At 41.2% G+C, this 27,779-nt stretch overlaps 1 protein-coding gene across 1 annotated transcript; it reads right to left on the bottom strand.

Moving 5' to 3' along the window:
* On the bottom strand, positions 1-27,757 carry mfsd3 (major facilitator superfamily domain containing 3). The gene is made up of 6 exons (XM_069683365.1): positions 27,687-27,757; positions 26,357-27,187; positions 14,591-14,738; positions 8,223-8,323; positions 4,076-4,185; positions 1-1,496 (listed from the first exon to the last, which is right to left on the bottom strand). The coding sequence occupies exons 2-6, from the start codon at positions 27,054-27,056 to the stop codon at positions 1,290-1,292; spliced, it is 1,266 nt and encodes a 421-aa protein (XP_069539466.1). The 5' UTR covers positions 27,057-27,187; positions 27,687-27,757; the 3' UTR covers positions 1-1,289.
* Positions 27,758-27,779: the final 22 nt, after the last annotated feature.

Genomic DNA, 27,779 nt, shown 5'->3' with positions numbered 1-27,779 from the left:
GCTACAGGGATGAGACAGTGATGATGTGGTATGACGTCCCTTCTTATTTGGCTGGATTTGCTGCTTTATGTAAAGAAACCCATCCTTATGTTACCCGCCTGTCTCCACATTAATACAATTATCAGTTTTAAGACATTATTTCTATTCATACATTCTCCTGTGGAGCCTAGAGACAGAAAACATTCTGCGCCGCTGTTTCATTCACACATTAAGCTCCGAGAGAGAATCCCTTTTTATCGTCTTCAGTACCATGGAGAGTTGCAGTGTTTATTACAGTGCATATTAAACATAAACAAGTGAAACAATGTTCACTTAAACTGCAATTTGCCTCTGTAATTGGTCTTTCAAGTGTTATGGAGAGCGGAGATATTATAATAGAGTTATTTAAGTGTCTGATTCTTTGACTAAGATGGCACCATGCGATGTGGGAGGCTGAGGAAGGAAGCTGTCAACGGGAAATTGATTTTATTTTGAAAATCTGTGCTTAAATAAACAGAATAAAAGCTCCTTATTTAACAGATTTATTCACTTTCTAAAATGAAACAGGCGTAGTAAGTAGAACCTGTCGTAGCTTAGGTAGCACGCTGTGTGTGAATGAGTGTGGACTCTACTTGCTGCAGCTTCTGTACATTCACCTCGTGTCCGCCACGTCGTACAGTGCTGATACGAGGTAGTAGAGAATCATTCGTTTGTAACTGTAAACCATAAAACTCATGAGAATGACCGACATGTTTATACAGTACAATATGATGGAACAAGCATCACTAAGTAGCGGTATTGCTTTTGGCTGCAGCTCTTATTGCTGGCTTATTTAAACACTGAAATGGCTCAGATGAGAAAAAACAGCTTCGAGTATATTTGCCCAGCACACACGAGTCCATCGCTCTGATTGGATGCTACGATCCCGGCCTGTCTCGATACAGCAGTATAAATGTGCTCACCCTAATCTACACAGCATCTGCAAGTGTCTTTAAGCTACTGTAAATATTAAGACTTTACAATTTCAATGCAAAATTAAAAAAAAGTAAGGCCAGTTTTTGCAGTGCAATGATAAAAGAAACACTCTGTAATAAGAGTACTTAAAGCATGGCTGATTTCTCCTTAAGAAATGGCAGAACAAGAACGTAAACTTATTCATTCCTCTAAACTGAAATGATTCGCTGACGTCTATTTTTTAAAGATATTCAAGGACTTCTGAGGAGTCTGAATACTGGTGGTTAAAGTTATTCCAACACATTCTCAGCACCTGCAGACGCCCTGATTCAGGACCGCTCCCCCTGATCCTGATCTCACTTTGGTGGCTCTTTGATCTGGTGTTCCCTCAGAGCGCCAGTGAAGGTCGCCGTCCACACGTGCAGCGCCGTCCCAGCAGAGAGGGTGAGGAAGAAGAGGAAGGCAACTTGGAAACCGAACCAGTCCACCACTCCTCCAGCCAGGGCGCTGAACGTCAGCTTCCCCAGCACCTCCAGAGTCGCCAGGAAACTGTAGTGGGTCGCCTGAAGGAGAGGGGACGAGAGGAGGAGAGGTGAGAGGAGGGAGGAATGATGGGAAAGAGAGAAAGAGGAGGAAGTTAAGAGAGAAAAAGGAGAAGAGGGTTTGGAGAATAAAGACACACTGTAAATAAAAGGAAAGGAAAGTTGAAGGTTACATAGGTAGAAAGGCTGACTTCATATCTTCACATCCTATCAGTCAATGTTTGAAATACAGAATAATATACAAAATAGTTAAAGACAGATAAGAGAAATGGTATTTAGGATGAAGCCGCTAAGTGCACAAGGAAACGATACAGGAGAAAAAGAAAGAGTGGAAGCCTGAAAGGGAAAGCGTGAGATCACGGCCAGAGACGATGGATGAAGGCCAAACGTAGAGGAGTATCTGATCCCAGCCTAAAGGCTCTCAGGACAGAGAGAGAGAGAGGGAGAGAGGGAGAGAGATTACCTAATCTCCACAGTCCTCCTCCCTGTGCAGGAGAGCTCAGCACTCAGGTGAGACAGGTAACTCAACACAACAGAAGGACTCTAGTGACACCTAGACTTTAACAAAATTCACTTATTGGGCTTTCAGGCTGTTTGCTTCATTTTAACACATTCCTTTAATCCTTCCATCAAATAAATTGACAAACATTTTTTTCAAAGATTTTTTCAGCCCTTTTGTGCCTTCATTGAGAGAGAGGACAGTGGGTAGTGTTGGAAACAGGGGAAGACAGAGTGGGGCACACGGGGCAAAGGGCCGAGGGTTGGAGTCGAACCTGGGGCTGCCGCAACGAGGACTACAGCCTCCGTATAAAGGCCGCCGACTTCACTGCTCAGCTAAAACATGTGATCCTTAACTTCTGTGTTTCCATTATTCACCAGAAACTCCTCTAGAGTTAAATAAACATTTTAAAACAATTTAAAAGTAGAGCTACAAGGTTGATTTAAATGTCTTGGTAGCTTGAAAACTACTATGATCGTTAATTAACTGTAAGAGTTGATTTTTAAGTAAAAGAGAGAAACCCTGTCTGGCATAAGCTTCTAAAATGTGACGATTTGCAGCTTTACTCTGGTTTAAATCCTTGTGATGAAACAAAACATGTATTTTGACTATAATGTATTTATTTAGAAAAATGTACATATTTATGAAATACAATTATTTGTTATTTTTTAGCGATCAGTGCGTCGAGGACTGTAGCCTCTGTACATGGGGAGCCTGCTCTACCCACTGAGCTAAACCAGCACCCCACTTTATATTTAATATTTAATTGTTTTAGTACTGCTGCCTTTATTTTTGTTATTATATTTTATTTTCTTATATAGAGTAATATTTACCTTTTTTTTAAATGGATCCTCCCAGCATTAGAATTTCACATGATGCACTTGAATAACCGGAGTGACAATAAACATCTTGAATCTTGTTCAGCTAAAGTTTTCTGTTGTGTGCTGTTGGTCAGTCGCAGCAAGACTCAAGACAACATCTTGGACTTAGAGCAATGTGACTGACATTTTAAGTTGTTTAATAACTTAGTAAAAGCTAAGCTATTCAACGGAGATGAAGTCTCTGAGAGTCGGGGAACTTGTGGTGAGTTTAAACTCTGGCGGCTGTAACAGTGGTCTGCACACTGAGCTACAGAGCTCTGTGTGACCACAGCTAAGTGGAGTGCCTTTATTCTGAGCAACTTGTTTAACAGATTGGGTTTCTTTCTCCTGGGGATCGTTAACAAGCACTCACACTATCAGCTTTCTGCCACCGGATAGCACTACCTTCAATAACACACACATGTACACACACCGAGCACAGGGGAGCTAATGCTCTCCCCTCCTGTGTGCGCGCTCTCACACACGCTGATCACACACAGACACACTAAACAGTATATGTGTCATGAGAAGATCTCGAATGAGCCGTGCCTCTCATCATCACATGTTGTGATTGGTTCTGTTGTTTTAATATGAGTAACCTCTTAATAATTGTGCTCCAGTCTGTGATTTGTCCCCCCCTTTCTTCTCCTTCTTTAAGAGTGACAGCAATTTAAATGATAATTTGTCACCTTGAGAGATTGACGGAGTGACGTCTGAATGGCTGTGTGAACAGCTATCACCTCCAGGCACCGATGGCCCAGTTACGACGGGGACAAAAGGAGTTATGTCAAAGAGGAGAAAACCAGAGAGGAGAGGAAAAAGTCAGAGAGGAAAAGAGAGCGTTTAAAGGACGAGCGAACGACAAAGACTTCAGAGTGAGGTGGTGGGGGGACAAAGCCAGCAAGGGGGGGGGAAAGGACTGAATAGAGAGCAGGTCTGGTATTCTCCAGGTGGAAACAGCTGATGAGAGGCAGGTATAGGTGACGCTAGGTGTGGTCTTAGGATTTCCCTCAAAGGAAATGACCTCAAATTATATAACCGCACAATTAATCAGAGACAGAGGAGAGGAAACAGGGAAGGAAGAGAAAAAGGTTGTGTTGTCTGTTTGTTGAGCTACAGGAGATGACCTAACAGCCGAGAGTGAGACACTTACAGCTAAAAAACACTGACGAGAGAGTCAGATTGTTGGATAAGAGCAGCCTGGGGCTCCACATAGAGGTGTGTGTGGAAGTCTGTTTTACCTGAATGCTTTCCTCGGCCCTCTGAGTGCAGTGCATCATGGTAGTGAAGGTGAGCGTGGTGATGAGACCGCCCAGGAAGTGTTGAACGCTCATGCTCAGCACGGCCATACCTGAGGGAGCGAACACACACGAGCAGTAATGAAGCACAACACGACTGAGCGCAGGAAGTTTGTCTGGAAAAGAAGCATCAGTTTAACCGCTCAGCTTCGCTTCTCACTCTGCTGCTCTATGTGGAAGTCAAAGCAGGGAGACAAAGCAGCGAGAAACGGTGAGCTGCTCAAGTGCCTCCTCCCCCCCTCGTCCCCAAAACACATGTAGTGTATCCTCTGAGGGGAAGTGGCAGAGCGGTGTTATTGGGGAAACACAGAGGAACCACAGAGCCTATCTGTCTCTGCTCCCGCTAACACTGAATTATTCACTCAAGCCGCCAGAGCTTTTCCTGAATAAGATTCTTCAGTCAGCGACACTGATGGAGTCACAGCGACTGATCAGACTGGAGGAGTGGGGAAGCGGAGGGTTATCATGTAATATTGAAAAATCTTTTCCGTTTTATTTTTTTCTCGATTTTGGTCGAGTTTTTCTGCAATCTTTGTTCTGGGTTTACAGCGCAGGCGGGGGAGAGGCCTCCACTCTCAGTCTGAGAGGCCTGATCGGGGAACAGACGACTCCGACGGAGATGAATGGCGCTGATCTGAATCCCAAACGCTCTGCGACTGGCTGAGTAACAGAATCAGACGTGTCATTCAGACATTAATAACTGAATGGCCCTCTAGAGAGAGAGCAAGAGCACCTGTCTATCAATATCCTCTCCATCATACACTCTCTTTATTAATACTGAACGTCTGGCTCAGAAGCTTCGACTGTAGGCCAGCAGCTCTCACTCTTCTCTTGGACACTGCGTCTGACATTTCCTATTTCCCACACCGTCAATCCTACTGTTCAGCAGGGTTTGAAATCTCCTCTTTCACTCTTTACACAAACATTTCTGTCTCTATTTGTGAATACAAATGAGTACAACACTATTAAAGCGCTCCGGGTCCTTGTCTGAAAATAGCCACCATTATTCCAACATTTAAAAAACTACTTCTCCTCTTACCTTTCAAATATGCTCATAAAAAAAATACCTGCTGCCTCTAAGAAGAAGAGATGTCTTCTTTCATCTTCACATCACAGGGAGAAAAATGTCTGTGCTGTGAGCAGTTTAACCAAAGAGGGATTTCTGTCTCTATAGATGATTATTGAATATTAACTTGATTATTGTCATAAGCCTCAAGAGGTAAAACTTTTCTCACATAAAAAACAAACCAGATCATTTTATTTGGTAGAAATGTGTTTCTTGATGTTTTCTTTAACACAACTCAAGTTTGGAAAGACTGCTGCAGGAATCTGATGATTTCCCGATTAGTTTTAAGCTAACTCTCTGTTGAACAAAGGCAGTAATTAGGGGTGGGACAAAATATCGATACAGCAATATATCGTCGTCCTGACTCCAATACAATTATGCAATAACTCGCAATACAGTCATCGATAGGCTGGGACCAAATATCCATATTTCAATTTACAAATATAAACAAATTTCCCTGCAATTTTAACTCACCGTGTCTGTACTCCATGACTTCTCGCGGTGTTAATCAGATATCATGATTTATCATTAGATGATTGTCTTGAAATATATCAATTATTGCAGAATCGCTGTATCGTAATATTATCGTGGGGCATGTATTGCATCTTATCGTATCGTATCGTTTTGTATCGTATCATTTCGTACTGTTTCATATCGTATCGTTTTGTATTGTATCGTAAGAAAGATTTTCAACTTTAACAATTTGAAGGTAAATATACAGCTCCGTAAACAAATTGAGAGACCACTCCAAATGTCCCTTAAATCAGCATCTCTCTTCATGTCATGGCCAGCCCAATCCAGATCTGAACCCCACTGAAAACCTCCTGAATGTGATCAAGAGCAGGACGGATGGTCACAAGACATCGAACAAAGACGTGCTGCACCAAGAGTGGCCTAACATCAGCCAACAGCAGTGTGACAGACTGGTGGAGAGCAGGCCAAGACGCATGAAAGCTGTAATTAAAAACCAGGTTATTCCACCAAATATTGACTTCTGACTTCTTCCTGAGTTAAAACTTTCTGTTGTTTAAACATGAACATGAACTTGTTATCTTTGCGTTATTCAACATCTGAAAAACATCTTTTGTTTCCTTAACCAGTCGTCCTTTTTTTGCAAATACAACCAAAGTTTATTTTACACAAAGCTATAAATAGAAGAACCAGAGAAGAACATATTTTTGAGGTGGTCTCTTAATAATTTTTCCAGAGCTGTGTATATATGATAAAATCCTGTTGGAAAAGTGTTACCTAACTTAAATATCAAATGACACACCTGCCAGCTGACAGAACACAGCAGACACATTCTATCTGAAAATGGACAAAACACAGCGTCTTCATGTCACAAACATCCCCAGGCTGAACACACTGAAGAGAAAAACCACAACATGATGGAACAAGAGTGACTGTCATCAGCCTCTTAAATCACTTTGGAAGAATTATTTGTATCCAAAGGCTTCATCGTGTTTTTTTATTAATCAATTTTTAGTCATCCATTGTTTTATCTTTTATTCCTCAAACCTCTTTTATTCATACTTTGTTGTGTGTTTGATTGTTGGGTTTAAATTTATTGTTACGCTGGTTTCAATGAGTGCTACATACTCATTTTATGTTTTATTTGGAAATATTGACAAACAGACTCAGGAAGAATGTTAACCTCTATATTTACATTTTTTTAATATGCAAAAAAGTACACAGTCACCACTTCACAAAAAATCATGTGGAGAGGAGTGTGCAGAAAAACAGAGCAGCCAATCTGTTCCTTAACCAAACCTTGTTGTAAATACAAATCAAGACAAAGCCATGTTAGTGAAGAAAGAAATCATACAATTATTAAGGGACCTTCTTATTAAGACCTTCTGATACTTTAGTTATATGTGCATTTAAAATGTGATCATGTGAGTAGATATCTAAGGTAAAGAAACCTACAGTCATGGCCAAAAATATTGGCACTTCTGTCAGATAATGCACCACTTCTCCCAGAACATTGTTGGAGATCTCTGGAGATGGACTTGTAGCCTTGAGATTGTCCGTGCTTTTCAACAATTTTGGTTCTCAAATCCTCGGGTCAACTTTTCTCCATTTTAACTGGCTGCAAGTGTGACTTCTATATTGCCAGCACCTGACACTTGCACAGGTGAGTTTAAATACAAATTAAAGGATCACTTGAAATACAATTATTTCTTACAATTATGAAAAGGTGCCAATAATTTTTTCCAGTCCATTTTTGGAGTTCTGTGTAGAATGATATCAGATTTGGCTTTTTTGTGTTGTTCTAATGCAAACAAAAGAAATAAACATGTGAATACCAAAGCATATGTTATTGCAACAATTTCCTGGTGGTGCATTATCTGACAGAAGTGCAGGGGTGCCAATATTTTTGGCCATGACTGTATGTGGTACAGGCATAGTTTACCTAGATGTGTTAAATCAGATCCCAGATAGGAGTGAAATGTGTCCTTGGACTCTCTCAGTTGTATTTTAGTTTTGCTAACTGTTTGAAATGCATCAGGTCACTCAACCACAGAGACACTTTGGGTGGACTTGTTGATTTCCAATGTAAATGTTCTTTTAAGAAAAGCTAACTCGCTTCACCTTATTATAACTTCGTAAGTTAAGCCTGTGTGATCCTTGTTTACATTTTTAGGAACAATGTATGTATCCACATAAACTTACTTAGTACATGAGTTACCTAAAGCCATGTATTAACATGTTCCTGCATGTTCATACTGTGTGTTCTGCATGTTTATTCAAGAGCCTAGCAGGTCAGATGAGGACGAATGTTTATGGGATCAGGTTATGATAAGTTTACATATGTAGATAAACATCATGTGCTCTTCCTTTACACTATTCATGGACAAGAATAAAACACTGAATATACAGTCGCTGTAACTTCTGTGATGAAGAACACGTGGGACAGAGGGTTTTTTTATCTGCTTGAAATCCTCATGTTTACACCAGAACACCAACAAAATGCACAAACTGCACCGTATCAGATCATTAAAACTGCTAATATGTGTTAATCACCTTTCATGAGTGGCGATGGTTCCAGTACGGTGAGCAGAGAGCTCTGGAAGACCATGCTGACGGTTCTCAGCACAAACACGCGTCTCATCATAGCCCCGATGCTGAGGAGAGACCAAGAAAAACAACAAGAATCAGAGAAAGCTTCAACAACCGAACGTGTTATTGATGAGCAGCATGACATGTGGTGACAATGGCTTAAGGCTGCTATCATTAAACTTAAATATTCTGCATTTCTTTTAATGTCACACACAATTACACACACTCATGCACGCACGCGCACACACAGCAACATGCGTGCACGTGCTTAAGTAAACAAGTCCCCAGACACTAATTGATTCCCTGTTAGTGCAAGAAAATCATCCCCCTGTGGGTTTGCTTCGTGACGTAATCAATAACCTAAGGAGATCCCCAGCATGAGGAGGATAATTAATCACTGTTAACGCACACACACACACAAACACATGTACATAAGCACTCACACTGTTGTGTGACATCAGGGATTAACGATGCCAATCACTCAGAGGATGCCTGCCACTCAAAGGACTGTGTGTGTGTTTGTTTATGTTTTTTGTGCATGTAATTATTTATGTGTAAAAAAGGCTGAGAGGAGGAGGAGGAGGAGGCAGGAGATCTGGTTTAGTTGGAGAAGTGAGCAGAGTAAAACTGTGAAACCTTGAAGGCCAAGATTGAAACTAACCTGCTTCATCGTCAGTATTTGGCTGAGCAGCGTCCACACGCTGATCCGGCACACGTGTTGTAAACCTGATGAAGCCCAGACCGCCCTGGTTGACCCTGCTTACTGTTCACTTCCTGACTCACTCGCTTACTCTATACATAAAACATCCACACAACCTGGACACTAACAATACACAGTACAGTACTGACACCAGGGCAGTAAAATATATAAACATTATTATAACTTTTTAACAGCTGTATGTGAATGTATGTGATGTTTGCTATTATAGTTCTGTTGCATAGATTGAACTCTTTAAGCCTTTAAATAATACATACAGAGAGAAAGAAGACTGTAGATTACACAGAGATAAATAACAGTTTAAAAATCAGATTTTCTCTTATGCTTAAAAGTATTCTCTATCTACATATTCTTAATAACAATGTAGAATCTGCAGGCGCGCAACTGGATTATAGTACAGGAAGTGTTCAGGTTTCAGTTTGTAGTACGTTTGTAGTCTGAGTTGTATTGACCAATCATGTATCAGCAGGCTGCCATGTATGCAGGAAAAACAGTCCGTGTGGAGAGCAAAAGCATCAGCAGCTTATTAATCTCTATAAACACACATCTGCAGCAAGTTCAGCTAACAATTTGTTTGGCGCAGCGTCACGAAAGCCTTTCAGTGTTCAGATTTCCCGACTTCGATGAATGCACCAGAAATGATCGATCCGACCTCCGTTCAACAAACAAGCATTTTAAGTAGTTTTTTTCTCCTCTTGAGGACCGACCTGACATTGCTCCTTTTTTTTTATTTTACTAATCTGCATCATGATGTTGTTATTTTGGAAAACTTAAGACCCATTAATTAAAGTCAATCACAAGAAAACAGGTTTCTTTTTCAGGTTCATACCACAGTAGTCAGCCAGAGAGCAGCCTCTGTGTAACTGACTATTTACAGTGAATCTGAGACTCACCAAAAACAGATGAACAGGCGCTCCTCCGGGGGACTTAATGAACCAAGAAATGACGCCGTTCATTTTGCAGACATACTTGTAGGGGTGAACTTCGCTTTACTTTTGATCTGAATAGTCGATCCTGCTTCAGGCTGTGAGGTAGAGGTGTTTGCAATAACGGTAGTTTTATACTCTAACTGACGACTATTTTCATCATTGATTAACCAGCAGGTTTTTTCCTCAACTAATAATTCATCATATAAAACATTAGATATGATTAGAATGAAAACATGGAGAAGCAATGGATTCTCAAATTTTAGAAGCTGAAATCATTAACACTTTGGCCTTTTTGCTTGAACAAAAACAGACGATGAATCCAAATTGTTGCTGATTAAACGGTCTGTGATCTGACTGATCGATTATTTGACTAATCGTTTCATCCATGATGGTTTAACTAACTAAATGTTTTTATACCACTTTTTACATTTCTTTAGAAGTTATCCTCATCCTTCTTTCTCTCGCACTCCCCCCGTCTGTGTATTATCTCCCCTCACCCTCTCTCCCCCCTCCGGCCAGCCTCTCCTTACCTCTTACCTCTGCTGGAAAACTAATCCAGCGTCATTCACATGCTAAAGACATTCTTCTCTGTGCTGCTCCTTTACCTCCCGTCTCAATGACAGCCTTTCATATCACGCACTCTCAGGAGATGCTGTGTGTGTGTTTGTGTGTGTGTGTGTGTGTGTGTGTGTGTGTGTGTGTGAGAAAGAGAACCTGCCTGGCTGCCACCTCACACGGGCCGAGCCCAGATAAGAATAGCCGTGCTCTCAGGTTGCTGGTGGCAGTTGTAAAGGGGGTCATTCACTGACCACTCAGCCGTTTCTGATGGTGCCGAGGATAAACCTTCCAACTGAGCTTTTAGAGGTGGGACCACAGCCTGCTGGACACCACTGAGTGTGTTTGTGTGTGTGTGTGACGGGAAGAGATAGGGAAGGAGTGTCCAGCACTGAATCGTATAACAACAAGATTTATCCATTTTAAACCAGTAATTTTCTATCCACACCTGAAGTCGCTGAGATGACTGTTTTCTGTCTTTGTCAGCGTGTGAACACTTTCCTTCCTTTAGTTACCGACACCTTTAAAAGTGAGCAGTAGAGAAAAGAGTAAAAGGCTGAAAGAGTGTGACAATGACGTCTTTTGAAGCATTTTCCCCTCAACTGAAATGTTGCCTGTGGAGGTTCCTCTGTGTTCGCTTATGTCACTTTACAAGAGGAGAAAACCTGGGAGCCGCTCAAGGACAAAAAGATCAGACAGAGCAGCTGATACACGTCGTCTGACGGGCAAGCACACAATATCAGGCAGAACAAACACATATACCAACAGAAAGAGCTCAACTTCACATCTTCATTGACTGATGGTGTGTATCCCAACTAATGCTGAACCTCTGATGTCATTATTAGAGCTCCCCAGGATGATTTTGTCCTTTCAGAGATCTCTCTGTATCTGACATGATTACTTTTTTTAACCCATAAAACCTTATCGACGTACTTTTATCACATTTTTTTCTTAATCACCAATTTACCAGTATAAAATGCAGAGAGAGGTATTTTATTGTCTTACGGTATTTTACCCAGACGATGGCTCTATAATAACAATCCACATTATTGTAGGCTGAGCTCAACACAATCACCGGTAGCTAGCAGGATAGCAAACTCGACATGGTGAAAACAGATGGTAGGTTGTAATTTGAGTGAGTTATGAATGTGTTTCAAATGAAAATAAATTGAAATAGTGTTGAAATAACTTGTATACCTGTTTTTATTAAGTAATAGCTTTAGAAAATCTGTTCCTCTCTCTGGAATACCACCAAAAACAGACTTCACTTATATTCAGGATTTTATTGTAATTATTAGAGCTCTGCAGGATGATTTTCCCCTTTAAAGATCTATCAGTATCTGACAGGCGCCAGTATGATTTTTTTTGTTAAAACACAACATTGAATGCAGAAAGCAATGGGGATTATAAAACTATATTACAAGTATATACCACAGTGCACTCCAGCTCCATAGTTTACAATACTCGCAGCACTGCCTGTAGTACATGAAGCACCGCATCAGAGCTCTGCTAAACAGGTAGCATACATTGGTCCACACTACAATTACTTTAATAAATGTTAAATAAAAGTAAAATATTCTTTTAAAAAGGTTATTTGTTTTACTTTTATTTTTGGTCTTAGCAGTACTGATAGGACATCTGTGCCTGAGTATGGGTATGTGATGTTAGCTGACCTCACCCTTGTACCTCTGTTGTTTCTTATATTGAAAATGCTATAAAAATAAAAGTAAAAAAATGTTTAACAAAGCAGCCCTTTCAGTACCTCGCATGTCATGTCTGAGCAAAATCTACATCAAAAAGGTCTATTTTTATTCCAGCTCAAAAATTCGCTGTATTTGCCGCCATATTGGTAATTGGCAAATTTTATCCTTTTAAAATCAGTGTATTTGGGCCCTTGTAATTATGCACAGATTTGGCTACATAGCAAAGCATTTCCCAAACATGGATCGAAGGGAGGAATCACTTTGGATTTCTTGTTAAAGCCTACACCTATATTAAGTTAGGAAGTTTGTCCATGAAACTAAATCCCTTCATGCCCTAAAATGACGTGGATGTAACTGTAAACCTTTGGCTTCATTTAGTTTCCCATAATCCTTTACTCGCAAAAGAAATTATGCGCAGCAACACCCAGCGTCTCGTCTGATACGTGTCATTGTGCCTTTGATATTAAACGTATAAAACCATGTCTGTCTGAGTCTGTGTTTGTGAGATCTGTAGACTGCAGTGTTTATAATGTTCAGCCATGACCATTGACTGCTTTTTTTAGCCCTTTGATATTTCTTGTTGCAAAAAGACCACATGGACACAATTTATTTTTAAGGGTGGGGGTCTTTAAGAGAGCAGTAATGTATGGTGTCAGAACCAACATACTATCCTCCACAAAGGCGATGCTGTTATTTATAGTTCTCATTACATCACACTGGCCATAGGCGGAGTTGTGGTATGAAGTGATCCTAGTATAAGCAGACGTATAACCTTATGCAACGACGGTCGAATGGCGCAGTGTCAATGTGCTGAGGGGGAAACATGTAAAGGTTATATACAAGCAGAAATCACACACTGGATTCTTCATGCTATAGAAATGTATATATAAACATTATCATCACTATTGCTATTTGAACCAGCTGGCTTTATAAGACTTTGATCAATACTACCATAATACATATAATACTGCTCACAGTAACACAGCCAGTTTGATGTATGTATCAGAAACATCTCAGTATCTGTCAGTAAATCTGAGAATTAAATTCAACTACAGCACGTTGTCTCTGCGATCAAACCCTGAGGGGTGCGTGTGTGTGTGTGTGTGTTTGAGAGTCAGTGTATGTGTGTGTGTGTATGCGCGCTCAGGAGAGTGTGTGATGGATTTGCTGCTCATGCTGTTCTCACACCACACACCAGACACAGGGGGTCCCTGAGCTCTCAAACAAGGCTATGTTTACTTAAATTACTGTACACACACAGGCAGACAGGCAGAAAGAAACACCACACACACACACAGGAGCCTGTGAAGACAATAAAAACTGGAAGAACGGGCACAGAGTGAGGAGGATGAGGTAAGGGAGAAGGAAGAAGGCTGCAGGTAAGAAGGAGTCAGGGTACACAAAAAGCTTGGAGGAAGAGGAGGAGGACGATGAAGATGATGGTGGTGGTGTAAAATCTGATGGGATGAGAGTGTGAGGCAGAAAGATACATGTCCATCTGGTGCTTGTGTTTCACCTCTCATCTGAAAGGCTTCTTCAGAGGAGAGGTGAAACGTCTTCAAGAACTTCCACCACGTCCAGTTGCCTTTTGGATTAAGCTCAGAATTACCATGACTTGGAAGACTGAGAACCTTCACAGCATTATTGAGATATGTAATCGCACACGAGTTTTCTCATATCGGTAGTATCCCTAACCTTTTTATGCTGATTCATACTGATTTTTTTCTTATAACAAAATGAGTCGGTAGACCCCACAAATCTTATCTTAAATCACCTGAGAGCATGAGGGCCAGCTCAGGACCACGAGACACATTCACATGTGACTGTTACAAGTGAAATGATTAGTTGATTTATTCATTTGTTGATCAATATAAACAACATTTTTTTGATAATCAGGCGATCATTTAAGGTTTAGAGGTCGAGAGAAAAGATACCTTTGATTACTTGGTTCTAGCTTCTTCAAGGCAAATATTTATATTATTAAAAACAAGATATTTAAAGATGTCACCTTTGGTTCTAGGAAAGAGTGACTGGTATTTTTCAGGATTTCTTCACATTTCTAAATTATCTATGTTTTAGATCAACTGATTTACTAAGAAAATAACGAATAGATTCATCAATAATTAGATGAATTGAAACTGGGGTTTCTATTTCTAACTTTCTAATTGGCACAGACTATTGTTAATACCTGGATATGATTAAGGGGCCTGACACCCAGCACTTGTCTCCTACAGAAACTTTTCATCAAGATTTAAAACGTCAACAACTTCTGACTGTCAGTGATCCAGACTTATCATCCACTTTAGTTACATGCATAACTCTGGATTTTCAAAGTGCGCAAAGTGCCTTGGTCTTTTAAGTTTTGAGTGCCGAGACAGCCTCATCGTAGCCATTGATAGCCCAAATAATGATGTTGAAGAAGCTTACCTGAACTGAGCGAGCAGCAGGCCTCCCAGGGACGACCCACAGATGGAGAAGCCCATGGCGATGACGCCGTTCCAGAAGCCGAGTTCCCGGGCGGTCATGTGATGGTCCAGCAGGAAAAGAGGAAACATGGTGACTGCACCCTGCTCACCTGCGTGCACAGTGACGGGACAGGGAGGGACGATCAGGAGGAAAGGGAGGAAGGAAGAAACAGGGATGAGTTTCTATTCAGACATATTGAAGCAGAATTAGGTGCTGCAAAGAAAATATATAATCAATACACAATGTTTTATGTATGTATGACTAAGCATTAATATTTTTCACCTACAGTAAATATGTGAGACACCTCCTGAATACACACGCCTCCTCCAATCACAGTCTAACACGATGAGGATGTTTTACCAAACTGTTTAGCCTGCAAGACTGAACGAAATGCTTTCCCCGAGATGACAACTGCAGAATCAAATACAGCACACCAACACGCCGCGCACCTAGGCCTATTCCTGGAAAGTGTCAATAATAGATGCCTGACAAGAAAAAGAATACCCTCAGTCACTTTATCAAACGGGGGCCTAGCTCTTTTCCTAAAGCACAAAAAGGAAAACACAACAAAAACACAGAAACTTGCACAGATGAAACAGACCTCACAAAGACCTTTCAGTCAAAATAAAAAGTTTCTGTCAGGCAGTCAGACTTTCTCTGTGAGCCGTTCAGTGTGGGGGTAATGTTCTGCTGAACATTACAGTAAAATATTCAGTGGCGCCGACTATACGCCATTATTATATTAATGGAGACTGACTTCAGAAAGACAGTGGGACCAAGGAGCTGCGTGAGTGACAGCTCGGCTCCCAGACTGCTGTCAAAGACGACACAACACAACCGACGACTCACTCACTCAGTCAGCCAGGAGACAAACAAAAATAGAGAAAGAGGAGAGAAAAAAAGGCAGATGAAACAGACTGGAATAAAAAAAATAATAATAAGAGAAAGCTGAGAGGCTCCCAGTGATAGGGAGTGCAGCAGCAGAACCGGAGTGTCACCGCTGTAACGGCAGCGTGACAACCCAGCAGAAACGTGGGGAAGGAAACATGGATTCACTCTTCTCTCGCTTCTGTCACTCACGTTTCACTGTTAGAAAATTACACGTAGTTAACACAGACAGGGACGACTGAGGTCACGTTATAAGACCGAGTACATTTAATTAGTTAAACATAGGTTGTTGCAAAACATATCTACCTATCTGACAGACTACTCGTTCATAGATACTAAAGTAAGAGCAAGAGATACGAGGAGACAGAATTACCATGCAAGTCAACCTGAGGTCTTTATACCACAGTAGAGGTACTGAACAGCATGTAGTTAGTAGGGTGTAATGAAACATCAATATAGATCAATAAATCAATTTAAAGGTGAAGGATTCAATTAGGGCTACAAATAAATCATTATCATCATTGATAAATGTGCCATTTATTTTCAGGATTAACCATGATTTGTCTAACCAGCAGTAACAACCCTTAAGCTCTTTTTTTACCTCTACATTTAAGAAACTGGACCAGGCACATGTTCAGCATTTTTGCTTGGGAAATGATTAATGTATTATCTACATCGCTGGTATTTAACTGTCTTTAGAAAGATGTGAAAAAAATAGATCAATATCTCCACCTCTAGGTTACTCTTATTTTGAAATTCCCATGGCAAAACTGTGCCACCGTTTTCATCCAAGCACCAGGTAGATAATAGAAAGCTGCCAAGAAATAGCCTAATGATATTTGTTGACCAATATAACAGTCAGGCTCGAATATTTACTCCCCTCTCAGAAATAAATGAGCTGTGTGGAAATATTTTGGATTTTGGGAAAAAAGATGTGTCAACAGGCAAGCAGATTCAACGTGCAAAGTATGCCATTACGAGATAAAGTACACAAAATAAACTGGCATCTTAAACAGAAACATGGCGATAAATCAAGTTAGCATCGTTTCTTTTGTTCAGTTTTATATTGTGATGAATCATGATGAAACTTTTGAGTTACACCCATATTCATTGGATATTAAGTGATTTTTATTTTTTAGAATATTATACTCAAAATTATATGTAATATAAAATTAGATTTAATTAAGTTACATTATAGAAACGTATGTAGATTCCACTGCAAAAAACAGTAAAGTAGTCAAACCCAGGATGACAGACTTAAAGAAAGGCAGGTATATAGCATCTTTCAGCAACAAGGCCATTCAAAGTGCTTCACACAAGACTTCAAAATCCTCATGACAAAGGGCAAAAGTAAGTCTTTGTAAGAGGGCATTTAAAATAATTAAAACAAGCCATTAAAAAACCAAGACAAGATAACATAAGAACAGCTCAAACAGAAGGTAAAATATAATAGGACAGTTGCGCAGTGGTAGTGCTCACAGAGGGACTCCAACCCAAATATAGTAGGGACAGAGGACTCAAACCTTTTTCTTATAGTTTCGGATGCGAACCCTTAAGTGTTATACTTACCAGTAGGTAGTAGGGACTTGAAAAGTTATCGAGATTGCAATAAGACCTCCTGCAATTTTGAAATCACAGGAGGCACAGTATTTGTTAAAGTCGAAATGTGTGTCAAAAAAACATTTTAATTTAAGATGTTATGTTCTGGCCGATACATCACACACTGACCTAAGTATCAAATGTCCCTGCAAAAATCACTCCATAATAATTTAGTATGTTTTTCAGTGAAAATGAGAATGATGATGTAAAAATGATCATTCCCTCTAATATCGCTAATCATATAGAAATTTTCAAAATAATCGCATAATGAGATATTTTTTCAAAATCGTTCAGCCCTAGTGAGAAGTTATTAAATACATTTATTAGAATAGTTTAATAAAGGCAGCTTTAAACAGCTCCTAACAGAACTGAGTGTTTCAGTGGACCTGCATTTTTCTGGGAGCTTGTTGCAGATATACGAAACAAACAAACTGAACGCTGCTCCTCCAAGTTTGGCTCTGACTCTGGGGACAGAAAGCCTGTCGACCTGAGTGGTCTGGATGGTTCGTACTGTATCAGGAGATCACAAATGCATTTTGGCCCTAAACCATTCAGCGCTTTAAAAACCAACATTAGTATATTGAAATCTCTTCTCTGACAGGGAGCCAGTGTTAGCCATTGTGTAGCAGCAGGGGCTCTGAATCCGCTGCAGTCGTCTGATTGATTTATAGGGAGACCTGTAAAGACACTGTTACAGTAATTTAGTCGACTGAAAATAAAAAGTAGCTCTTATATCATATCATTTATATTATATAACATTACATTAGTTAGACTTCACACAGACACAGGGGGCTTCATTGGTTCACTCACACCCTCTCTGAGCTTTACTCTCAGTTTAATCTCTGTCTCTGTTCTGCTGAACTGTCTCAAGCTGCATCCACTGTGCGGTAAGCATATTAGTCAGAATAAAGTAAACATTGGCAGCAGCAGTACCCATGATGCCTGGGTTGTTTACCCACGGTTCTGTGCTCCCGATCCTGTCTGCCTGTTGTTTAGCTCAAAGCTCCGAGCGTTCACAGTCCTGCCTTCAACTAATTATTTCTTTAAAGAGCGGGGATGGGGGTAGGGCATGCAGACAAACACAACCACGCTGATTATTCCTTTCTATAAATATTCTCAAAGCAACAATTGTCCATTTCAGCAGGGATTTCATTAGACATCCGCACAGATTACACAGGCAGAGAGAAGGGGAAGAGGAGAGGGCTGGAACAAGGGAGAAGGGGGGAGAGAAAGAGAAAGAAGAGGAAAGTCAGTGATGAGAAAAAGGAGAAAGAAAGAAAAGGGGGAGAAACAGCAGAAGGTCATAAGGGGAAGGAGAGGCGCACACTAAAATGAGATGTGGTGCGGAAAATGACAATCATGATGCATTTATTTAAACATTAAAAATAAGATGATGTGAGTTAAACAAGAGTGGAGAGAGAGGAGAGCAGCGAGGGATGGAGACAGCTAAAGACAGAGGAAGAGGAGGGGGAGGCAGATGAACAGAGACGTTGTTAGGAGGTTAGTGAAGAGGAAACAGAGGAGAGATGGCAGGCTGTGTGTTTATGTTTACATTAGAGGCAGACAGCACAATAAGACCCGACTGTTTAACACTAAAAGGGAAAGTGACAGAAGGAAGAAAGGAGGGGCTGTTTTCTGTTAACTGTTTATCTAAAGGTGCTTCATGGTAACATAAAGCCACTACTGCAGACCCTGCTCCCTGACACAAAGACACAGAAAGAAACTAAACTGTCTAATATCACAGGCCCTAAACATATAATGTATGTAAGTGTTACAAGAAGAAACACTTTCCTGTTAAAGTTTGAACTTTTTTTTTATTTTGCATTTGATTTTTGTTGCTTCATTTCTGTAATTAATTTCTTACACTTTTTCTTAGTAAAAAAAGTGATGTCACATATATTTTAGATTTTTTTTCAAAATCTGATAACAGTGGTGGGGTTGTGTCGCATATTGTTATTATTCAATGAGAACCATAAACTTGTTTTTAAGGGAAGGACTAAATGCCTTTTCTTGGTTTTCTTTAGGAGCTAAATTAACTGTTTAAAAAAACTGTTGAATGATATATAAAATGAATATTAAGCTGAAAACAGGACTATAAAAAGTGGGTGTAACGTCATGATTGACAGCTCTGTTGACAAATACGGCTCCTGCAGCCGATCTGTTCCGGATTAGCAGAGTGGAGGAGGAACGGCAAGAGGAAACGTAACTAACACAATCACTACAGTCATTAAACTTTCCATAACCGACACAAGAAGCTGTTCTCCTGTTAACCTCGCTGACGTGTGGGATATTTGCTGTGTTTTTCAAGTTTGACACTTTTGAGATGTGTTGTTTTCAGAAGACAACATTACATCACACAGAAATGAGAATCAAACCTAATCACTCTGACACAGTAAGTGTTACTTTCTAACTTAATAATAAGCATGTTTTTAAACCTCAGTCCTATCATGCGATCATGGGGAGCTAATGCCATTATGTAGGAAAAAAAATGCAATTTTGCTCTGTGCCTTTGGAGGACGCTATCCGCTTCTCCAGTGGGCCCTGGAAAACCTCCGCCAGACTATGTAAAACGCGTCATCTAGTGGAGGCCAGGGAGCTCGATAAACTACACTTCCTAAATCTAGGACGCCCGCCTCCGATGTCATGTCTCATTCAAAATCGTCAGGTTTGAAATGTAGACTGCAGACCTGAAGATTTTTTAGACGATCCATCGGTATATTCTCGTTGTATTTCAGATCTGATCGTTGACTGCAGCAAAAATGGTAGTATTTCACTCCAGCGTCTCTCGCTGGGCCCTTCCTTTCAGAGGGAAGAGCGCAATGCACGCTGGGTGATGTAGGAATGTAGAATGGGCGAAACCACAAGCTGTTTGTACAACTTTCTCCACAGCTATGGCGCCGATTTCAAATATTATTGCTTCTATCGATGACAGAGAACACCAGCTTTGACTGACAGTGACTTTTTCCAGGGGCGAACTGCTCCTTTAACTGAACTTAGTTTTTTTGCTTATTTAGCTATAAATAATTGAAGTTACAAATAAGTACTGAAAAATGTACATTAGGTTTCACATGGAATGGAGCAGTGTAGCAGTTAGTGCTGTCGCCTAACAGCTAGAAGGTTCCTGGTTCGAATCCTGTTTTGGACATAGGGGGCCTCTCTGTGTAGAGTTTGCATGTTCTCCCCGTGCATGTGTGGGTTCCCTCCAGGTACTCTGGCTTCCTCCAACAGTCCAAAGACATGCTCGTTACCTTCATTGGTGACTCTAAAATGCCCGTAGGTGTGAGTGTGAGCGTGAAAGGTTGTCTGTGGCCAAATCCCAATCTCCACACTCAGGGACTCACAGACTTTGAGGCGTGTTCCCGGTAAGTGTGTGAGAGGTTAGTGCTGTCACACTGTCAAATCATCCAGTGTGTGATGGCTCTGATGCGCCCAATTGTGGACTTTCTGTGAGTCCACATTACTTTCGTTGTTACCCAGAGTTCATAGCCAACTTGGTGACATATACAAACGTGATTGCCCAGCCCCCAACTAAATGTAAACAAATGTTCCTTTATTGAAGTAGTATTAAATAAAGTTTGAACAAAAAAACCCTAAATGTGAACAAAGCGAGCATGGAACCGTAAATACATTTACATGTAAGTGACAACATGTAGTTCATCATTATGTGGTTATTTATAGCATGCTCTTAGAGATGTTTATTTTTTTAAGTTAAATATTTGCAAAGGATTAAAAATAAGGCCTTTCTGACTTTTGATAGTTTGCTAAAATATGTAAACACCGTAATGTACAGCTGCTTTCCCACTGGTCAAAAAAAACACTAACATTCGGCTGTTTTGCTTAATGGGAAAGGCTACAATCGGGTCAAATGACTCTGCAGTAGACGCGGGTCATTATCGCTTCGGCTCCGATGGGCATTGATACACTAATCTCGTACCCCTTTCCTGCGCGATGCTATACTCCGTCGGTAACTTCTGCAACTCCTTGTCAACTCAACTATAAATTCCACCCTTATCCGTCCAGGCAGCGCTCGAACATCGTTCCTGATTTGTTGGCAATGAGTAATAGATACAATAAAAACCTAACCACCGTAAAATCTTCACTGTTTACTAACCCTGTTTCAGGCCAGTTTGTGACGTCAGACAGTGATGCAGAAGAAAAGAGGTCGAAAGGAGTATACTCCACTGGCAATGGGAAAAGAGACAATCAGCATTTATAAGTGGGTCTTCTCGTCAACGTGCTAAATTTAGGTGGGATAGGGGTATAAGACACACAAATACATACTGGAGGTCTAATTATTTAATAGCGCATCTTGTTTCCAGGCAACATGTGATGCCATGACAGTGTGTCCCATTCCTCATTTTTATGCAGATCTCAAACTCTCACGGACTCATGCACTCACGCACTGCACGCTTGACATCATTAAAGTCTGTGAGGGTTCAGTGCTTGGGCTTTAGGGTGGAGATTGGGATTGGGCCGCTCTCTATGTGTCCGCTCTGTGATTGACTGCTGATCAGTCCTGGGTGTACTCCGCCTCTTGCCCAATGGCAGCTGGGATTGGCTCCAGCCCCCGGCGACCCTTAGCAAGATAAGCGGTAAAGATGATGGATGGCTAGTATCTTAAACTGTATGGCAACACCCATATTCTGTTTTATTTAAGTATAGTATTAGTAAGAAGAGAGTTTAACCTTGAGTTTTGCCGAACAGCCTGTGGCTCAGTAACTGATACAACTCTTGAAAAAACAGCCTGAACACGTTTGTCATTTTAAGCAGTGCAAAACGCACAAAAAATGTATCAACATCTGAGTGAGAAAACAGGTATAATTTTGGTTAAACACTACAACAAATTATCCCTCATCTTAAGAATATTAATATTGTGTTGCAGCTACACACTCACTCATCTACACATAACACCTATGTGTGGTGGGAGGGGGAGTCGTGGTAGTATCAAGAAGGATCAGAGAGGGATAAGGGTGAGAGAAGGGTGAAGGGAGGGTGAGAGGAGGGTGAGAGGTCGACGAGGACAGAGGGGTCAAATCCTGACGTCCGTGCTGCGGCTTACACAAAAGAGCTGGCAGAGCAGGAGAGATCACCGAGGACACTCCGTCCCCCCGCAGATGCACAATATCACTCCCTGATGAGAGCACGGTAAACACACAGGTTCATACATACTACATGTTTGAGCACAGCATGCACACACACTCACACACATGTATACAAATGTGTATGTGAACACACATGCACACACACCTTTCAGCTCCTCAGGCTCCCTGAGAACAAACAGTAAATAGAGCCCTATTATACACACTTTTACAATATCCTATGCATATTAGTCTATTCACCCACACACACACACACACACACACACACACACACACACACACACACAGACGCAAACACACGCACCAGGAGTCCCTGCAGATCAATATAGATGTCAAGGAGTTCTTCATGGCCTGCAGGGCTCATGAACATGAACAAAATACAGTCTCTAACTAAGCAGAAACAACACAACTGCACCAAACCTGATGGTCACTGGGTTCACCTGTTTGTTCTGTGTTTTTATTTATGGGACATTATTTAATATTTATATATTCCATACAGGTTCCTAGAGAAAATACACTATCCTTATTATGTTCAATTAAGTTTCAATGGCTGCTTCAGAAACTTGCCTTTGCTTTATAAATTCAAATTAGTCCTTTAAAAGGTTTTCTTGTAATAAAAACAACAACCGACTATTGTCAGTTAGCTGGTTATAAGAACAGGACTGTATTGTTTTGCCTCATTGGCAGCAGCAGTACCCATGCATAACTCAGTTAAGTTGTGGGACTAGTTGAGTTGGTGGAGCAAAAAGTAATCTGTTGTTGATTGTTACCGTTAACTAATATTGGCCGCTTGTTTAACTGCTGTTTGTTTAAATCAATTATTTGATGAAGTAAACAACAAAACAGGCTGAATTGATCAGTTGACAAAGGCCAAACGCTGATTTTTGATCATTAAAAATCTAACTTTGTACTTGGATTACCTCATTATGTGAAATTAATGTGGTCAAAAATGATGACTGCACCTTTAAACATCTAGAAAGATCTTCCACCTTTACGTCTCTGCTGGTTACATTTGTTCTTTCTACTGCCACTTTGCTCTTTCCCTCTCTCAGGGCACCATGTGGTGGTTGTTCATTAATTCATCTCCTCCTTCAGCCTCCCTCCCTGCAGTCCTTCTCCTTCCCTCTGGAAAATCACACCCACCCACCCACCCCACTCCCTCTACAAGTTTATCTCCTCTCCCATTCACACTCTACCACCTCCCTTCATCTCTCCGACATCCCTCACCTCCCCCAAACCAATGTCATCTACTTCTGTTGGCCTTTATGTCTATGCAACTGCCTCTACAGACTGGACTGCAGGTTAAGGTATTTTTAATCCAACAATAATAGAATATATGTTACAGTATTCATACTCTATGCGCAGAAAATATAGCTTCTTCTTAAGTCCTCATTTCACCCTCACGACCTCAGCCGCCCCACCTTCTGACTCTGCATGCACATGAAATGTGCTGCCCTAATGAAAAACGATTTACCCACACCTCTTTCCCTTCTGTCTTTCATGACAAGTTTTAGAGACAGAGTATTCCGGGTCACCTTAAACGACTGACTCATGAATGGGGGTGTTGTAACCCTGGGCTACTTTGGTGAACTGCAGGGGGTTCTTGAGGTTTTAAAATGTTAATGTTGAAAAATATGTGTCATTCTTAAAGCCTAAATTAATAACGCTTAATAAGTTCAGTAAAAAATGTGAATGTAAAATTGATAAACCGCATTTATTTTTCCTACTTTCAATGCAACCGTCACTTTTGTAAACTTTCAACTTAAGTAACAAACTCGTGCACCCCATGAGGTGTTTTTCAGTCACAAGATTGTGAGACCTAAACTAGAAACTGAGTGTAGTTTACTATTTATCATCGCAGATGTCTAATTGGAGGAAAAGGTTAAAGGGAAATAAAAGGACAAAGCTTTCTTTTTTTCGTGTGCAACCATCCGTTCCTCCGTCCACCTGGTCAGTTCCCAGAGAGAGCCACCATCAGGGTCCACCTCTTTTCACCATCACTCATGTCTCTTATCAGCACACCGGGCTACTGACTCTCTATAATCTAATCTCCAGTATTGATGTGTGCATCACTTACAAGAGGGATGCGTTAATTTCAAACACTGAGAAAAGAATAGTTCATTTAAAGCATTTAAGGTTTTGTTAAAAATGGCAGGAAGAGCAGGAAGAGCAGCTTTATTTGCCTTGTGTTTGAACACTAGTGTAAATAGCCTGTTCCCTCATGTGTGATAAAAACTTGGAGTCTGAATGTAATCTAAAATCTGAGCTCATTTGGAACTCATTTGAACCTCTCTCCTCTAATTTCCCCCTCTATATTTTCTCTCACTTCTTTCCTCCCCCTCCTGCCCTCCGCCCGGCCCTGCTGCGTCTACCCAGACAGTTCTCCCATCATGCCTGTGGACTCTGATGGCACAGGGGTCACAGTTGAACCACAATGATTGGCCACTGTGTTGGAAGCAGCACAAACTAAGAGTTCATTAGGGATAGACGAGGGAGAGGGGTCTGTGCTTGGATGTGTGTGTGTGTGTGTGTGTGTGTGTGTGTGTGTGTGTGTGTGTGTGTGAATCAGGGGGGGTTCAGACAGGCAGATCACCGGTCTCGCACAAACATACCCACACACCCCTTGAACAAAAACAATACTGTCTCACATTGGCAATTATGGCGGCACATCCCGGCCTAATCCAAAAATATTACACAAGTCTGCTTTCCCGCAAATGTGGGAGACATTAGCAGGACTATAACAGGAAATGATCACTGTTTACAAGGCTGTTAATAAATCTACAACACTGCAAACACTTTGACTAATTCTTGTTGTAATCATGAGCATCAGTGTGTGTGAGTGTGACAGAGAGAGTGTTTGGGGGGGTTGCTCCCCAGACAGATTAGGGGGTCCAGCCAGCCTTCATATTTTGTCTAGTAGTGTCGTCTGCTGGGGCTCATCCGATTACTGAGCCACCCTGAACACTCTCTCAAAAACACACACACACACAATTTTAAAACAAAGGCATATACATTCAAGCGCACACACTATGCAAATGGGAGGAGACAATTACATTCCCACCACCCACATACACGCACACATAAACACACATCGGCGTGATGCTCCGTCTTCCGTTTCAGTTTCTGAACGCAACAGACACAAAGACACTCTAATCCTTACATAATCCCCTTCTGCTACCAAACACCAAACTCTGGTCATATCTACTCTCTCTCCCACACACACCAGCTTGACGGATCCAAAACTACTTTAAAATATTTGTTTCTCATTGGAACGAACTTGCTCACAAACAAAACTGTCTACATGAACTCAATACGTATTCAAACCTTCATTGTGTTCTCGCTGAAGTGCCTTAGGTTGATACTTTGTGACTGTGACATTAAAAAAACGACTGCGTTGTCTTAGCGGGGACTGAAGTTGCAAATTTACAGACAACCTGCAAAGACATACTAAACAGTAAGGCAGTGATAACTTCCCAAACTTCTTCAATACATTTGCTCCTCAGTTAAGCCTTCATAGACACACCAACAGAGACATCTAGTGGTGAGTTCAGGGCCCTGCATGAAGGTAGAAAGACAACTAAGTTTACAGAGGAACAAAAGGGACCATTTCAGGAAATATAAGTTTTCGCTGCTCCAGGGGATGTTTTTTAAAAGCTGTTTACTTTGTAGGTAGAGGGGCTGGAAATGATCCCATTTATTAATTTCTGTTTTTTCTTTCCAATCTTTTTCTTCCCTGCAAGTGAGCTGCAAGTATTTTAATAATTAATAAATGGTTTCAGTCATTTATCGATAGGAATATTATACAATTCTCAGGTTCCAGACGCTCCAATACGAGGGCTTCCTGCTTTTCTCTGTTTTATAATATTGAAAACTGAATGATTGTATTTTGACAGGATGAAACATATTTGAAGGCATCACTTTGAAAATTGTGACAGACATTTATCACTTTTTTGAGCAATTTTAGAGACCAAACAATTAGTTTAAAAGATAACAGACAGCCCTTACAACAAAGTTCACTTTCATTATGATGAGTTTAGATATATTATCAGTGTAATTATAACGCCTAGGAAGCAAATATATAAGTAAGGAAAAGTGTACTATTTGAGAAATTTGTGAGTTAGTGCTTGTCAATCAGACTCACCTAGTTTGTATGTTAGCACATACAGGACTGTCCAAGGGGTTCCGGGCACTGCCAGCAGCTTCCTCCACACCCTCCATGGCATCATAGCGTCTGCTCCCTGCCCTCCCCTCCTGCTGCCATCTGCCTGCTGGCCCCTCACAGCCTCATCGTCCAGCACAGGGGCCCCCCACACAAACAGAGCCACGCCGGCGTACACAAACGTCAGCAGCATAAACATCCAGCTCCATCCAGCCACGTCAATCACAGCTAGCAGCCCACCTCCTGCAAACACCGATCCAGCTTTATAGCCCACCACTTGGGCTGTGTTTCCCAGCCCCAGCTCCCCTCGACCTTTCAGCAACCCCACCGCAGCTCCGTCTACAGCAATATCTTGGACCGAGGCCAAGGAGTTCATGGCCAACAGGGTTCCTGCTACGCCCCAGATATGTGCCTCTGGGGCCAGGGCTGCACTGGAGAGGCATGTCAGAGCCAGGCCAGAAACTGTCCCCACCAGCCAGCGCCGCTTGGTGCCAACCCGGTCTATCAAAGGGGCCCATAGCACCTTGAGGACCCAAGGGAAGTAGAGGATCTTGGTGAAGCCGATGCGGGTGAGGGAATGACCAGCTCCTCGCAGGTACACTGGAAGCAGGGAAGACTGGAGACCATAGGGGATGCCCTGGACAAAGTACAGCAGGCCCAGGAAGACTAGTTTGTCATTCATGATCTACCTGCAAAACAGACCCTCTTTATCTGAGCAGACACTGCAGGGATCCATTGGTCAGGTCATGATCAATGATTCGGTTATAGGGGAGCACTTCAAATGGACTGGATGACCCAGATGAACTAAGTGACCTGAAATGAAAAAACAAAGTGTAGGGTTTAGTTTTAATGTTGTTAAATTTATATTCTTGTTGTCAAAGATGTGTGGTGTCTAAATCTTGCACGGCTCCTCCAGCAGCCTTAAAAGGACGTGTCTCTACTTTATTGCTCCTCTGCCCAGCTCAGTTACCTGTTATGTTAACCTGGCTAACGTTAGCTCCTCAAAGTCAAACCACTTATGCATATAAAAGTGTTAAAAATGACTGTGACCACATGTGTTTGCATCATTTAAGTCGCATCAAAACACAAACATTACTTTGTACCGTTGACAGTTTGCTGACGGTTACAGCCGTTAGGTTTGCAGCCAATCTGACTGGCAAGCTACCGTTAGCTAGCTAGCATGCTACCATGCCAATATTAGTAAACGGAGAACTTATAAACACATTTATACCGCATGACAATATTATCTGGAGTTGTATTGCTATCAGAAAAATACTTTCATACATGTTATGAGATAAATTTTAACACATACTGAGAGAGAAAGTTGGTTAGCCTAGCTTTAGCAGACCGGTGAAGGTGCTCCGCTTGTTTATACAGTAGTTGTGGTCGGTATGAGCTATGGGGT

Source organism: Semicossyphus pulcher, unplaced genomic scaffold (assembly GCF_022749685.1).
Source record: "Semicossyphus pulcher isolate SPU_LCO1_2020_fin unplaced genomic scaffold, fSemPul1.0.p SCAF_6, whole genome shotgun sequence".
In the NCBI taxonomy this organism is placed as follows: Eukaryota; Metazoa; Chordata; class Actinopteri; order Labriformes; family Labridae; genus Semicossyphus; species Semicossyphus pulcher.
This window is presented reverse-complemented; position numbering and strand designations above follow the sequence as displayed.